Below are 15,527 nucleotides of genomic sequence, written 5' to 3' on the forward strand. Positions count from 1 at the left end.
CAAATAAATGCAAAAAAAGAGAGAACAATGGGCTGAAAGTGGCAAAAAATCTGCATAAATTAGTGGTGAAAAGTGGTTAAAGAGTGGAAAAGGTCGGGAAAAATGGTATAAGGTAGCCAATGTGGGTTAAGAAAGGCAAAAACCAGCGAAAATGGGTAGAAATATGGTGAAAAATGGTTAAAAACTGGCAACAATTGGCTACAAGTGGTAAAAGATGGTTAAAAGAGGTGAGAATTGTATAAAAGTGGCAGATGTAGGTTTTTAAAAAAAAGGTTAAAGGGCAAAAGGGATGGAAAAATGAAATGATCTTAAAAAAGAGGTTTAAAGGGTTGATAATGGTCAAAAAGTGGCAAAAATTGGTTCAAGGTGGCAAAAAAGGGTCAAAAGGTGTTGCCAAGTAGTGAAGATGGGCTTAATCTATGAGGACCGTAACAAAGGTGTCACACGACCTTTAAATGTCCTGTAAGAGACCTTGCAGAGCTTTTTCTTGACCTTGAAACACACTGAACATTCTGATGAGGCTATGTGATTGGTTGAATCATTTCAAAGTGGAAAAATGAAATAGGTGTAGAAAAAAGTGGCATAACTGATGAAAGCAACAGTGAAAAGGGTTCAAAAGAGGCAAAAAATGGGATTAATATGGCAAATATATGTATATATATATATATATATGTCTAGACAAGAAAAAATGTGAAGAAAATGGTGAAAAGTGGTTAAAAGTTGTTAAAATGGGTTAAAGGGGCAAAAACAACAAAAAGACAAGATAAACTGATTAAAAACATGTCAAAACTAGCAAAAATGAGTTCAAAGTGGGAAAAAGTGGCTAAAAGTAAAATACAGTTGCAGAATGTTTTTTGAATAGGCAAAAATGGGGAAAAGTGGTTAAAATGACTTACAGAAATGCAAAAAGGGTGCCAAAATAGTGAAAAGCTGTTAAAAAGTGGCAGAAAGGGTATTGAGTGGAAAAAAGTTCAAAAATTGTCTAGATAAAGTTGGAAAATGGGGCTCAAAAGGGAATTAAAAGTGGAAAAAGTGGGCATAGAGTGGGAAAAAGTGGCATAAATAAACAGAAACAGTGGTGAAAAGGGGTTGAAAAGCTCCTATTTCTCCCATCCAGCACACATGCATTAAAGTCATCAATAAATAATGGCTGTGGAGGGCCCATTCACTGGGGTTTTTGTGGATATAAGCCCCTGAAAAGGATTTTTGTTGTTAAATCTAATTGATTTTGACATGTTGTATTATTTTTCCAATAATACATGGAAAAAAATTAACCACAAAATCCCAATGTGACATATGAATAACATTTCTTGTCCTTGGCATTAGAGATAAGTGTAATTTTTGAAGTCAGAAATGTGTTGTACATGTTCTACATGGTCTACTGAGTCTGTGTAATGCTCTGCAATCATTTTGCTATAAGGAAAAATGGGTGTGGGCTCTTATGGGTTAATGTGGCAAAAAATGGGGGAAAAAATGGTTGCAGGAGGACAAAATTAACCAAAAGCAGCAAATGTGGACTAATAAAAGGAAAAAAGGGGCAAAAATTGATGGAAAAAATGGACAAAAGCAGTAAAAAAATGACAAATAATTTGCATAAATAAATGGTGATAAGGGGTTAAAAGTGACCAGAATGGCAAAAATTTGTTACAAGAGGCAAAAATGAGATAAAAGTAGGTAATGCAGGTTAGAAAGAAAACAAAGTAAAAATGTGCAGGGAAAAGTGGTGAAAAATGCTTAAGAAAAATGTTTTTTAAGTGGCAAAGTGGGTTTAATGGAGAAATAAATGTGCCAAAATTGTTGCCTAAAGTAATAAAAAGGGGTTTCAAAAAAGCAAAAATATTTTTAAAGAGGCAAAATTGGTTATTATTTAGAAAGGGGAAAAAATGTGTGGGGGAAAAAATGCAAAACATTGTTAAAAAGCTGCAAAAATGTTTTTAAAAATGGAAAAGAATTGGTTACTAATTTGAAAGTAAAAGAGGGAGCAGAATGTATTGGGAAATGATAAAAATTTTCAAATGTAGCAAAACTTGGTTAACAGGGCAAAAATGGGATAAAAGTGGCAAATGTGAGTTCAGAAAGGAAAAAAAGGGCCAAAAATAGCAGAAAAAATTTGGCAAAAATAAATTTCTTCAAAATTAATGGAAGATTGTGGAAAATCTCTGCAAACTCCCCCAAACATCCGGCCTAAAAAAATCCCTTAAATCTCCACTAAGATTCAGGAAATATTTTTTAGGAAATTCCCCCCAAAACATCTGATTCAGTTCCCACTCCCTCTCCAAAACTCTCAAACACATCTCCATAAATTTTATGTAAATTCCTGAAAATTTTAAAGCAAATTCCCCCAATGTTCAAAGCAAATTGGACTGTTGAAACAATTATTTTTAAAAAATCTAGTGGCAGAATTGAGGAAAGCCGAAATGTGATGTCCTCATATGCACATGCAGGGTTAATATTCTCTCCACACAGACTCTCATCTCCATCTCTAAATGACGCTTAAACATCTTTAAGATCTCCATGCAGGCGCTGAGAGTTTGATCAGGCTGTCGATGGCTCTTGTGCAAACATGAATCTGTCTGCAGCTCTGAGTCGTAATGACTTATTGATCAACCTCCTGCTTGGTGCCATTAGGACCGAGGATTAGGAGTTGGAGGACCTTTCCTCTTCCTCATTAGTGAAAAGATATGCTCTCTGTGTTTGTGCTGTGAAAATATTAAAGAATGTTTGGTAAACTTTGGAGTGAGAGTGAGTCAGAGAAGATTCTCAGTCCAGGCTTCCAGAAAAATCCTCAGCTCTGATATCATGAGGCTGAACAGCGAGCTAACGGGTTTGGAAACATGAAATCATAGTAGAATAATCTTTGGCTGCTTCGGGATGGGTTTGTTTACTCTGGGATGATCCAAACAGTCTCACAAACAGCAGAGGAACACTGAGCCGGGCCAGGACAGCTTGGTTTGGATCAGCTCAGATCTTCTTCAACGTGTCAGAACATCAATTATTGAAGCCGATTATCTCAGATGTCTAAACACCTCTCATTTAGGATCTTAATCAACAACTGTAGCGGTGTTACAGCTCTTATTCTTCCTCATGTGTTTATCTGTCCTTCAGGAATTCAAGAATGTGGACGGCGACGAGTACCACGCAGACATGTCCACCTTGGCCTCGCCGGCCTCCCAGGGCAGCCCGGACGTCTACATCCTACCGCTCACAGAGGTGTCCCTGCCGGTCGCTAAGCAACCCTCCAGATCAGGTAAAAGATTTTAACATCCTGACTAATTCAAACAACATTTTACCACAGAAGTCTAATTTCAGACTTCACATTTACTGTCATCACAGCGGCTGTGTTTGTTGTGCTTCCTCATTCAGTCAGCATGATTGTAATGGCTCTGCTCCACATGATTATACAGACAATTAAATACGATCATACCTGTCCTTTATGGGAGCCCTTTTCCACCTCTGCAGAAGTCAATTTGACAGTCAGGTTTACATATAAAGTATTTATAAAAAAGTACTACATGAAAATTATGAACGAAAACTCGTAACTATGAGAAACAAAGTCTAAATTATGAGATAGAAAGTCCTGGTTATGAGATTTAGAATTTGGGGCATTCATCATCCATAAGATAAAAAACTGAAATTATGAAGGTAGATCATTATCATCAGATTAAAAGTCGAAATTATGAGTTAAGATTTAAAATGACCAGATTTTAGGTTACTCATAACTTTGAGATAGACAGTCATCCTTATAAGATTAAAAAGTCCTGATTATGAAAGTCCTGATAGTACGATTATGATAAAATAAGTCCTAATAATAAGTTTGTGAGATAAAACGTTGAAATTATGTGATTAAAAGTAAAAGTAACAACCCAAAATTATGAGATTGTAAAAAAAAATAAATTAAGAGATAAAAAACAAAATTATCAGTTTGAGGTCAAAAGTCTGAGTATCCAGTCAAAATAATAAGATTATGATTAAAAATTAAGCGATACGAAAATTGTCTAATATGAAATGAAATATCATATTAAGATTTAAAGGTGCAGTGTGTAAAACTGAATATCAACATCTAGAAGTGGGTTCTATGTTACCATGGAAACATGTAAAAATCCAAGATGGGCGGCATCCATGGAGGGGACCCTCCCTATGTATAAATTAAAGGTTTATTCTGAGTTGTTTTTTTTTCCAAATAGCTATTTTTGAATTTAGATGACTAAACACTTATTTAGATAGACCATCTTAGAAATGTTTTGCTTTATTTTACCAAGTTTGTTCAGCTAAATGCTACTAGGCTAAATATTACACACTGCACCTTTAAAAGGTTAAATTATGAAATATTGAATCATAATTGTGAGGGGTAAAATGGAAATTAAAAGAATACAAGTCAAAAGTATGAGTAAAAATCCAAAATAATGAGTTTATTAAAAAAATTAGAGAAAAAAAATCTAAATTATAAGATTAAAATTCAAAACAATGAGAAAAAAGTCTAAGTCATATGTATGAATAAAAACCCCAAATTATGAGATTATATATAGAAATAGAGAGATGAAAAAATGAAATTATGAGATTAAAAGTCATATGTATGAGACAAAACCCAAAATTTGGAGATTATAAATAAAAATAGCGACTTGGCCAAATGATGAAATATTGAATCAAAATTTCTAAAAAGTCAACATTATTTGACTGTAAACCAAAACTGTGAAATAAAATAATTGAAATTGTGACACTTGGAAATAAATGTGTGAAAAAAAGTCATAATTTTGGCATTACATGTCATAAATTTGACTTGTGATGATTTCAGAATTTTGACTTTTTTTCTCATAAATCAGATTCAGATTTTATAAATAAGACTTTCTCATGATTTTGATTTAAGATTTACCCTTTTTTTTCCTTTTTTAAGTTGCAGAAATACTCCTTAGATTTCTCCTGGCTAAAAGCATTTCTGTCTGTAAATACTGATTTTTATTCATGATTTCAAATCAAAGCAGCTCTGATTTTTCAAGCAGAGCAGGCAAGCTTAAATCACACACTACAGGGAAAACTGTTGAGATCATTTCAAGAACCATCAGATAACTGGGCCTCTGCAGACTTTGGTTGGAAAGGGGGAATTAAACACAAAAATGGGTCCAATTATCATAAAAGTTGTTTTCAGATGACGTCAGGTCAGAATGAAGCGCTCCAGATGGGCCAAGAAGTGATGTCAGCATGGAGAAGTGCAAAATCCTGAAGTTTGTCATCTTTTGTGGCTGTACTCGAATTGTGGGGAAAAGAGAAAAAAAAAGAACATTCTTAAGATACTTTTGAGTCCTAAAAGTAGTGACACATTCAAGCAAAAATGCAGGACACAGTAGTCATATGCCCAGCTGTGATCAGCTGATGGCCTGCTGATCCCAATTATTGCCTCTCAGCTCCCACAGCCAATCACAGCTCTTCCTCTCAGCACAGTGATGTATTTAAATATGACGTATTTCTCATATTAATGTTGATGCACCGTGCTGCTGCTTAACCTCCTCCACCCCAGCCTCCTCCTTTATAGCACAGAGCCTGTTGCACCCTCATGTCGATCTACGCTACAATGGATTCATTGCTTTTGAAGAAATTTTATTGTATTCAGTATGCATTGTCATTAATGTATACATCCATATGGGGGTTTCTAGCTGTGTCCTCTCTGCTTGGCTAACCCAGAGAGTATCTTTTGAGCAGAGCAGCCAAGTAAAACTGTAGATCCACTTTGCAATAAAATGGTAAAATGTATGACGAGAGCTTTCCTGGCTGAATGATATTCCTTGTTTTACTACAGTAACACATTTTAGGATGACCTGCATGCAAACAACTTTCAGCATGTACCTGCCAATGTTTGCCATAACCACCCACTGGAAACAAACTGAAAGGTTAAGAGTCCAAAGTTTCCAAACAGAGAAAATCTGACTGAAGTTTGAGTAAAAATGAGACGACAGACTCAGCTAATAAACAATATATCCATATCTGCAATTATACAGACAGAAAAATGGATTCTGGGCTTTCTAAAGAACCCTTCATGGAAATTTAAAGTGATTTTTGAGTGCCTAAAAGGTTAAACTTTTCTGCCACTTAATTTCTACTTTTTTTCAGTCATAATCTTTGAAATCCCCTCGCTCCGTTTAAAAAGATTTGCACGCTCTCCCTGCTGTTGAAAGGGATAAGGACTAAGATGAGAGGCTAGTCAAAGAACATCCCATCATGATATCATTTCTGACGCTTTGTCAGTACTTTGCCATTCATGCCTTCAGTCATTCGCTGCAAACTGATGCAAACCTTGCAAAAGCTTTGTAAAAGAGCCAGCGCCTTACACATGCGAGAACGCTTCAAGGGTGTGAGAGTGATGTTAAAGCCAGGAGAGCTGGCGTTACTCAAAGTTTGTCCCCGGAGTGAGCGCCGCCCCGATGCTGGCCTCGGTCAGCCGGGCCTCCACCTATCCCACAATCCCTCTCGGCAGGTCCCCACAGAATGAACTCTGTGCTCCGTGGCTCTCAAACATCTGCCTGTTGCATAATCAAGTCCAGGCGGCCAGCCTACACCGCTGCTCATAGGAATGCGAGGCATGCGAGAGCACAAAACCCCAGTGAGAATATTCCTCTGTCTCTCTGTCGCTTTCTTTCTCTCCCTCCGCTGATATGTGACAAAGGAGCTTGTTGTGGGCTAATGGGCTGATGCTGCCTGATAAACCCATGACACTGGGGTGTAGTTAGACTTAATGGATCACACCCACGCACTTAACTCAGGATTCAGCCTGAAACAAAGCTCAGAGAGAACTTTCTGCTGTTTTGCATTCAAACAGATTAACTGAAGCTAGGCATGAATTAGGAGCAGGATCACCTAAATCACACAGATTATCACGGCCTTACTAGCTCTCAAGGTTATTAAGATGCGGAGAAGACAAATGAAAACTTTACGGTAATATCACAAGAATGTTTAAATGCCAGCTTTTTATAGAGGATGACTGGGGGCTGTAATAAACGTGCACACTGATTGCAGATACTGTCATTCATTGATGATAGCCCTAACAGCCGTTTCAGACTGGGTGCGTGTTTGCTGCATGCATGTCTTGCACCGTCCCGGCCCTTACATCAAGCTTGTGCATATTGAGTGTTGGCTGCTTCTCCCTGCTGTCACAACCCTGTCTTTCTTCATAAGTTTTACCTCAACAAACCTCCATAAGTAGGCAGAAGCGAGAACATTTTCAGAGTAAAAGCATTCTGTATAATGAGTGGAGCTTCTCCACAGAAATGCAAAACTGGGCTTTTACTTTGAAAGGCACAGACTTGAAGGTGAACTGTACTTTTTTTTCTTTTGTTTTTAAGGTTTATTTTGGGCATTTTGTGCCTTTATTTGATAAAGGAGAGGATAGTGGATAGAGTCAGAAACAGGGAGGAGAGCGGGGAGGGAAATGCAGTGAGGGGCCTCAGGCTGGATTCAAACCCGGGCCGCCCGCGTACATGGGTCGCGCGCCTTATCCATTCTGCCACCTGCACCCCGGTAAACTGTACTTTCAATCCTTCAGCCGTTTACACACCGCCATGTGGCAACTCACCGCCTCCAGTCATTTTAATGAGGGACAGGCGGCAGACGGGAAGCTGCTTAAACCGCGGCGGTAGGACCCAGAAGCGGTTGCCACTCACGTGAATGCACACAGATTTTGCCCTGCCGCTGGGAGTTCAGTGAACTTACTGGCGGCAGCCGCCTGGCAGCAGCCAATCACACTAAAGGAGGGAGAGAACCCGGAAATAGCAGGCTTCAAGGGTCAAAGCAAACAATGGAGGAGTTCATAATGTTGGTGTCAGAATATCCTGAGCTCTACAACGCAGCTCTACCGTCATACAAACACAACCAGAAATAAATTGTGGAACCAGCCATTGCGATTGTGAGGTACTCTACCTGTTTTTGGGGGGGGGGGTTATGATGGACTTGTGGGCGGGCTCTGTTGTGACGTTCACCAAAGCACCTCTACGTCATTGCGGCCTCAGCCACTTTAAAAAACGCTCGGCATTTCAGGGGACTCCTCTGGCAGGGAGGCGGTTTTCAGGGTAGTTACCACGCGGCGGTGTGTAACGGGCTTTCCTGTTACATTTTTGACTGATGTGAGATCGAAGTTTCAGCTAAGTCAGAGAACAACTTAATCTGACAAACACATTTCAGCTTGTCGTCAGAGTCATCAAAAACACATTGCGATATATTCTACTGATGTGGACGTACACAAATGCTAAAACAAGGCAAATATGACACACTGTGGGGGTTTAAATGAGATAAAACAGTATTCTAAAATTGAGCTGTTTTTCTCCCATCTGTCACAATATAAAAAATGGCGCCATCTGGTGGAAAATTGTAAAAATTTCATCTTCAACAAAAACACTTAAAAGAAATACAATAAAATATTGGAGAGCATTGTTTTATGTTCCCATGGCTCAAGGATGAAAATATCACATTATAATGGAAGTAAATGGTGTCAATTTTGACTTTAAGGGTAAATGTGTAACTATTTTTGTACATAAGGCATTAGAGGCATTGGGTACAACTTGAAAGAAAATTTTCAAATGTCATTAAATCCACCAAATGGCCAAATGTCATTCCAGGCCTAAAATCTCTTAAAATGACGTTGACATTGAATCACAAGGTGTGCCGAAATGGCTCAAAGGATACTTAAACGTTAACGTCATTCTAACTTCTGTAAACATTACTTTAACAGGTTTAATGAATCCAAGAGCAGTACTACCTTACTGCCAGATTTATTAATAATATATCAACGCTCGTCTTTGTTATTATAGGGTATAGTCTTTATTCTAATGTTAATGATTAACACTGGTCTATTATAACAGGCCACAACAGAGGGCATGGCCTAGACCTTCCCTCCTTGTAAAGTGTCTTAAGATAACATTGGTTATAATTGGTGCTATATAAACAAAGATTGATTTATTAATTGATTGATTGATTGACTTCCCAGTCTGTTTTGGCCGAGATACACGCATGGCTTGTGGAAAAAATAGGCGAGCCCTTTATTCTTTAGATTCTCCAAGCATAAGATGTGCATATAAGTCAGGTAACATGTGGCGCTTACACAGGCGGTCTGAAAGCCCTGACTTGTTAACATGCTAACCAAAATGAATATCAAGCTGTGTGGCCAAGTCACACGTCTCATGGGACCAGTCTGAATCAGCTTTGGAGTGCGTGTTCAGACAGCAGCTCTGTCACCAAAATCTTGAAAGCGGATGGATTTTCCGAACTGTTGCCAGGCCAAACCAAAAACAGTACGGACCAATCAGCATCATGAGCTAGGCGGTAGCTTCAGGCTGGGTTTGGTTATACTGTGAGCCGTCAGCTAAGGCTGCCTTCAGTGTGGCGGTTAGCTCTGATGTAGCACAACAGCATGTTTGTCAGAAATGAACCACATTTCTTTATCAAAACAAGAGCAAAAAACCACACAGAAAGCCTCTCTAAGCAAAGAAAACGTTTTTGCACATCTCCTGCTACATCCTTTTGTCTTGTCGGTCTGATTGGCCAGCTATATCTGCATTTTGGCTTGACTTTTATTTTTTTCGTCTATGTTAACAAGTCAGAGCTTTCAAAGTAAAAGCATTGCATTGGCATTGCTGTGGAGGAACTCACCTCTTTGCACATAATGCTTTTATTCTGTTTTTCCAGCTCAGTTATATGTTGAATTAAGTCACTTGGAGGGACATTTATTGAAGTGAAACTTGTCAGAAAGACGCTTCGATGTGGCACTCAGCCTGAATTTGCCGTCAATCATTTGCCAACAATCTTCACAGTCTTCTTAAATCTGTTTCAGCCATGCATAGCACGCTAATATGACACCGCTTGATCCCACACTTCCAGTTCTGCCAAGACCAGCCCTACTCTGCCTCTGATTGGCTGATAACATTGATAAAGTTGCACTGATGTGTGAACTCCATTGTCCATTATCATGAACATTATCCACAACCAGAGGCAGTTTCAGTAGTCTGAAGGCCCCAGGCAGAGACTAATGCGAGGCCCCTCTCCGTTTAGCTCAAAGCAATCAAAGCAGGTGAATAAGTTATTTAGAAGCATCTTTTATTCAGGAAACAAAGCCAGAGAAGAACAGGACATGCCCAAATCAGAAATATGAATATCTAAATAGCCCAGTCAGCTCTAAGAAGAGCATCATGACTCAAACTTAGAGCATCCTAAAATGTAACGTCTCTAGACAAGTGGAACTTAAAATATGTGGTGAAACATCCGTTCTTCTGACACAAATCAGACATTTTTATTTATTGCATGCCATTTTACCTCACAATAATCCACCAGTTCATTGTGTCAGCAAGTCCAGAGGGATCCCTAGCTATCCTTAGCTTGATATGACGACACTTTTGGAGCTTTTTAAGGAGCTTTAGCCTTTCTGTTGAGGCCAGAGGCCCTCCTCAGGGACTTTTAGATAACCAGAATCTATTCTAGTGCTATTTTATTCACTCTTGGCTCTCATTTACATCTAAGATACACATCTTAATCATTCAAGGTGGGGTTAGACTTATGCCTCATGTTTGGTGCACACCTACAAGGCTTGTATCTTGGGACCCCTTGCCACACAGGGCCCCAGGCATTGACCTACCATCATATATTTATTTTCCTGTTTTTACTTTTCCCCTCTCTCTCTCTAGCCTGGTACCAGAGTCTAGAATAAGATATCTCAGAGTTTTGACACATGAAACCAAATGATCTGGATCCTTAAACCTCTGGAGATAAGTGAGAACCTTAATGTGTCCTCTGAAAATGATTTGTCCTCTCCGGATGATAGGAACCATGTGGCGCTACAGCTGTAGCAGAGGTCACAGATTCATAACTGCACCTTCAGGACCGCCTCACCCACTGACATCATGACAGGAAATAGACTTCAGTTTTAGGGAGAAATAGATGTTCTGCTGCAGAGCTATCATACTCAGCCGTGCCCTGCTATAAGCACTATCTTTCCATGTTTCTTACTCCAGTTGTCTCTTTTATATCTGCTATTTGCAGCCTACTGGCTCTATTCCTGCTCAGGTTGAAATTATTTATATACCATCAGGTCAAACACACGCAGCTGGAAATGCTTTACGGAGATATTAAATCATAAACCAAAGGCTACATGTATACAGAGAGAGAATGAAGGAGAATGAAGAACAATCCAGAGAGGTAAAAAGAGTAAAAATCTGGGATTTAAATTCTAAATATATGGGAATAAATCTGTAACTATATGAGCATAAAACCAAACATTTATGCGATTAAAGTTTTTTAATAGCAGGCATATTTAGGGGCCACTGGGAGCCAAAATGCGATAGCAGAGTTTTTGTCCCAGTTTAGCTCTGTCAGCATTTAAGTAGCAACATAGAAGATTTTAAAATAAAAGTTAAGAGGCAAAAACATCCATGTGTAGTCAAAATTGATCATGATTAAGACTCTTGATTTCAGTATTGATCAAAAGAGTCAGTACTATCATTTTAGGCTAACTCACTCTACTACCCCAGGGGTTCTCAACGTTGGGGTCGGGACCCCATTTGGGGTCGCAAGACACTGAGAGGGGGTCCCCAGATGCCTTAAAAAAAACAAAGAATATTTTTGAAGTACACTGTTGCCACTTTACACCAATTTTGCATAATTGTAACCCATTTTTATCACTTTTTCCCACCAATTTTGACAAATTGACACATTTCTGCAACTTAAAACCCATTTTTTGGCAATTTTGCACCCTTTCCACCACTTTTTTCTGCCTGTTTTTGCCACTTCTAAACCGAATTTTGCAACTCTATGCCTGTTGTTGGCTCTGTTGACATATTATTGCCACTATTAACCCCTTTTACCACTTTTTAAGCCATATTTCACAATTTGAAAAGCCCATTTTTGCCCGTTTCTGACCATTTCTGCCTCTTCTAACCCTTTTCTTCCAGTTTATACCAATTTTCATCCCATTCCACCAAATATCCACCTACTTTGCCACTTAAACACCATTTCAGCCACTTTTGAAGCCCTTTTTATCACTTAATATTCCCATTTATGCCACTTTAACCAATTTTTGCCATTTTTTTGGTGATTTTTTTGCCACTTCTATCTAATTTTTAGCATTTCTAACCCATTTCTACTCAGAGAAAATCTAATTTCACCACCCTTCCCACCATTTTTTGCCATTTTTATCCAATTTTAGCTATTTTTAACATATTTACTTCCGCCAAGGAGGTTATGTGATCGGGTGGGTTTGTTCGTTTGTTAGTTTTTTCCTTTTTTGTTTGTTAGCAACATAACTCAAAAAGTTGTGGACGGATTTTCATTAAATTTTCAGGAAATATCAGAAGTGGCATAAGGCAGAACTGATTAGATTTTGGGACTGATCGGCGAATGCTGTGGTGGGGGGCACATGGGGACGGATCCAGTAATTTTTTAAAGGATTCTTTACTGTTGGGAGATAGGGCTAATGGCGGAGGTCTGCGCTCTCAAGTGCTTTTCTAGTTTAATTCTGTTTTACATTTTTAAGAGGCCTACTTACTACACAAATGAATTAAAATTTGTTTCTTTGATAGGAGTGCTTTTTACTCAGGTTAAATATAAAATACCACAGCTTAACTTTATAATGGACCATGATTTTTCTGGATTTTTCTGATCCCAGCTGCCATTGAACTGGTCTCCAGGCATTTACAGGGCTAACCTAAAGAGAAAACTGGCATGCATGCAATCACACTTACGGGCAATTTAGGGTCACCAATTAAAATAACAAGATTGTCTTTTGGCTGCACGGCGGTGCAGGGGCTTGTGCTGTTGCCTCACAGCAAGAAGGTCCCTGGTTCACTTCCTGGTCAGGGCCTTCCTGTTTGGAGTTCTCTACGGGTGCTCTGGCTTCCCCCGACCACCAAAAAACATGCTCATTAGGTTAACTGGTGATTCTAAATTGCCCGTAGGTGTGAGTGTGAGCATGCCTTAATGTCTATGTGTCAGCCCAGTGATTGACAGTCCAGGATGTACCCTGCCTCTCACCCAATGACAGCTGGGATAGGCTCCAGCCCCCAGCAACCCCCAACAGGATTAGGGGTATAGAAATGCATGGATGTCTTTGGTCAGTGGGGGGAAGCCGGAGTACCTGAAGAGAGCCCTCGTATGCACCAGAAAAACATACAAACTCCAAACAGGAAGTCCCTGACTGAAATTCAAACCAGGAACCGTTCTGCTTTGAGGACAACAGTGCTTATCTCTCTAAAACAACAGCCAGTGAAATAGTGGGACCAAAGGACTAAGGTCAGGTTTAGGCACTTTGTAGCGCCAGCCTTGGTCCTGTACTGCTCTGGCCTCCTGATGGCCATCCTCCAGGCTCATGCCCCATCTTTCCAGGTATCCTCCCAGGGACTTGGGCACACTCACTCTCCTGTGCACATCAGCATTAACACACAGTCTCACCAACGATACCCAAAGATGCTCCAAAGAGAAGTCATCATGAAGGAGTCCAGCTGGCATCTCTGGCCTTCAGCCAGCTCCCAGGCATCATAAGAGTATAATAAAACCGGGAGAACCAGTGACCTAAAAGCTCTGACTTTCATCCGCATGCTCAGACACCAGGAGTGCCAGTGAACCGATCACCCCATTCAAGAGTCCAAGTCCAAGCCCTCCAGTCAGAGGATAGCTGCCAAGATAGATGACCCACTCTACAACTTCCATGCTCTCACCATCCACAGACACAGATTCAATGGCAGCAAGGTGTCCCCAAATGCCTGGGTCTTTGTTTTGGTTCAGGAGACGTACATTCCTAACATTTCAGCCTCTCCATTAGCAGGTTAATAGCCTCCACAAGGACTTTTAGTCTCTGCAAGGACCACAGCCTCATCAGCAAAGTCAGGGAGAAGAAACAGGGAATGAAATGCACTGTTGCTCAGAGAACTGAATTTAATCTGATGTTCTAAAGCATCTTGTTTTAGTAGACACAAAGTGACTGTTATTTCCCCTTTTTTTATTTCTGATTTATTCATAAACATGTCGCTGATGTGATGCACAGGCGTGTCAACATGTACCTCAGAATTTTGTGCAGTTTCATGTGCATATGCCTCCTAACAATCTGATCTGTCAGGGACTAATTCTTCATAGCTGATGTTTTTGCTGTTACAGCCTGTAATTCAAAAATGTGCATCCATTAGTCACTCAGACTTTGGGCCTTGTTTTTGAAATACCTCCTATCCCCTTTAAGCAAACACTGGGCGGGTCCAGCTTGAGTTGTAGACCCTCCTGATGCCTCAGAGCTGAGGTGGATTTGAAGCTCTTAGCTGCTATGATAAAGTCTGGTTTCTTCCAGCCTTTGTTCCCATCTCACTGTGTACTGAGCTTGTTGAGGGATTATGTGAATAGGTGGAGTTCCCCATATGAGACATCAGTACTGTAAGAGCTTGGCTCAGTCCAAAGCCTGGTCCCCAAGCAGGATCCGCCCTGATACAGCTGGTCTGTGCTGCAGGCTGCATTGCAAAGACTAATGGAGCTCACACCCACTCAGAGGAGACATGTAAACAGGCACGCTGAAGTGGAAACAGGCAGTTAAGGCCGATTTGTGCTGTCATTAGAGGAAAATGTACATGTATACCATCACTATACTCATTTATTCTTTACATCAGCATGGACGTCCAATGATCATCTGCAGTAGGGGTTCTCAACCTTTTCAGCCAGTGACCCCCAAAATAAAGGTGCCAGAGACCGGGGACCCAGTATTATTCACATCAACCCTCATTAAATGTGACACCGACCTGCTGAATTTGCTCCTAGGCGCCAAAGTAGATCATCAAGGTTTTCACGTGTCATTTGGATGTATTGAAAATGTTTTTCCACGTCAGTACTTGGCATGTCCTTCACCAACATGGCATACTCCCCTTCCTCGTCTCTTGTTGCATTTAATGGCCATACATACCACCATCTCTTAATTTCATTGCTTTGCAAAGCCAGCAGGCTTCATCGGTGTAGGATGCCATGACAGAAAAATGTAAACAACGCGCAAGGATTGTGGGAAATGTTGGATTTCACAGAAATATCACAGGAAACTACTACACGGCAGTGCGCTCGACTATGGAAGCTCTGATGACTGCAGAGATTCTGGAGTCCACTCCGCTCACAGTACGCTTCAGTATGTTCAGGCCTTTAGGCTTAAGAGGCAAAGAATCAGGAAGGAGAAATGCCAAAAATATGATAAAAGTGGCAAAGAACAACCAAAAAATGGCAAAAATGGGTTAAAGTGGCAACAATGGGCATATTAAGTGATAAGGGGGTTTCAAAAGTGCCTGAAATGGCGTTTAAGTGGTAAAAGAAGGTGGACATTTGGTGAAATGGGATGAAAATTGATATAAACTGGCAAAAAAAGGGTTAGCTGAGGCAGAAATGGTCAGAAACTGGTAAAAATGGCCTTTTCAAACTGTGAAATGTGGCTTAAAAAGTGGTAAAAGGGTTAATAGTGGCAATAATGTGTCAACAGAGCCAACATTAGGCAGACAGTGGCAAGATTTGGTTTAGAAGTGGCAAAATCAGGCAGAAAAAAG

At 39.9% G+C, this 15,527-nt stretch overlaps 1 protein-coding gene across 3 annotated transcripts in view; it reads left to right on the forward strand.

Annotated features, from left to right (window-relative positions):
* aatkb (apoptosis-associated tyrosine kinase b) overlaps nucleotides 1-15,527 on the forward strand; it is a 130,565-nt gene that overhangs the window by 90,108 nt on the left and 24,930 nt on the right. For all 3 annotated transcript variants that reach the window (XM_041815224.1, XM_041815223.1, XM_041815225.1), the window contains one exon: nucleotides 3,106-3,247. In XM_041815224.1, the coding sequence (XP_041671158.1) occupies nucleotides 3,106-3,247 (142 nt within the window). The remainder of the gene's footprint in view (nucleotides 1-3,105; nucleotides 3,248-15,527) is intronic.

The sequence above is a fragment of the Cheilinus undulatus genome, linkage group 20, assembly GCF_018320785.1.
Source record: "Cheilinus undulatus linkage group 20, ASM1832078v1, whole genome shotgun sequence".
Lineage (NCBI taxonomy): Eukaryota > Metazoa > Chordata > Actinopteri > Labriformes > Labridae > Cheilinus > Cheilinus undulatus.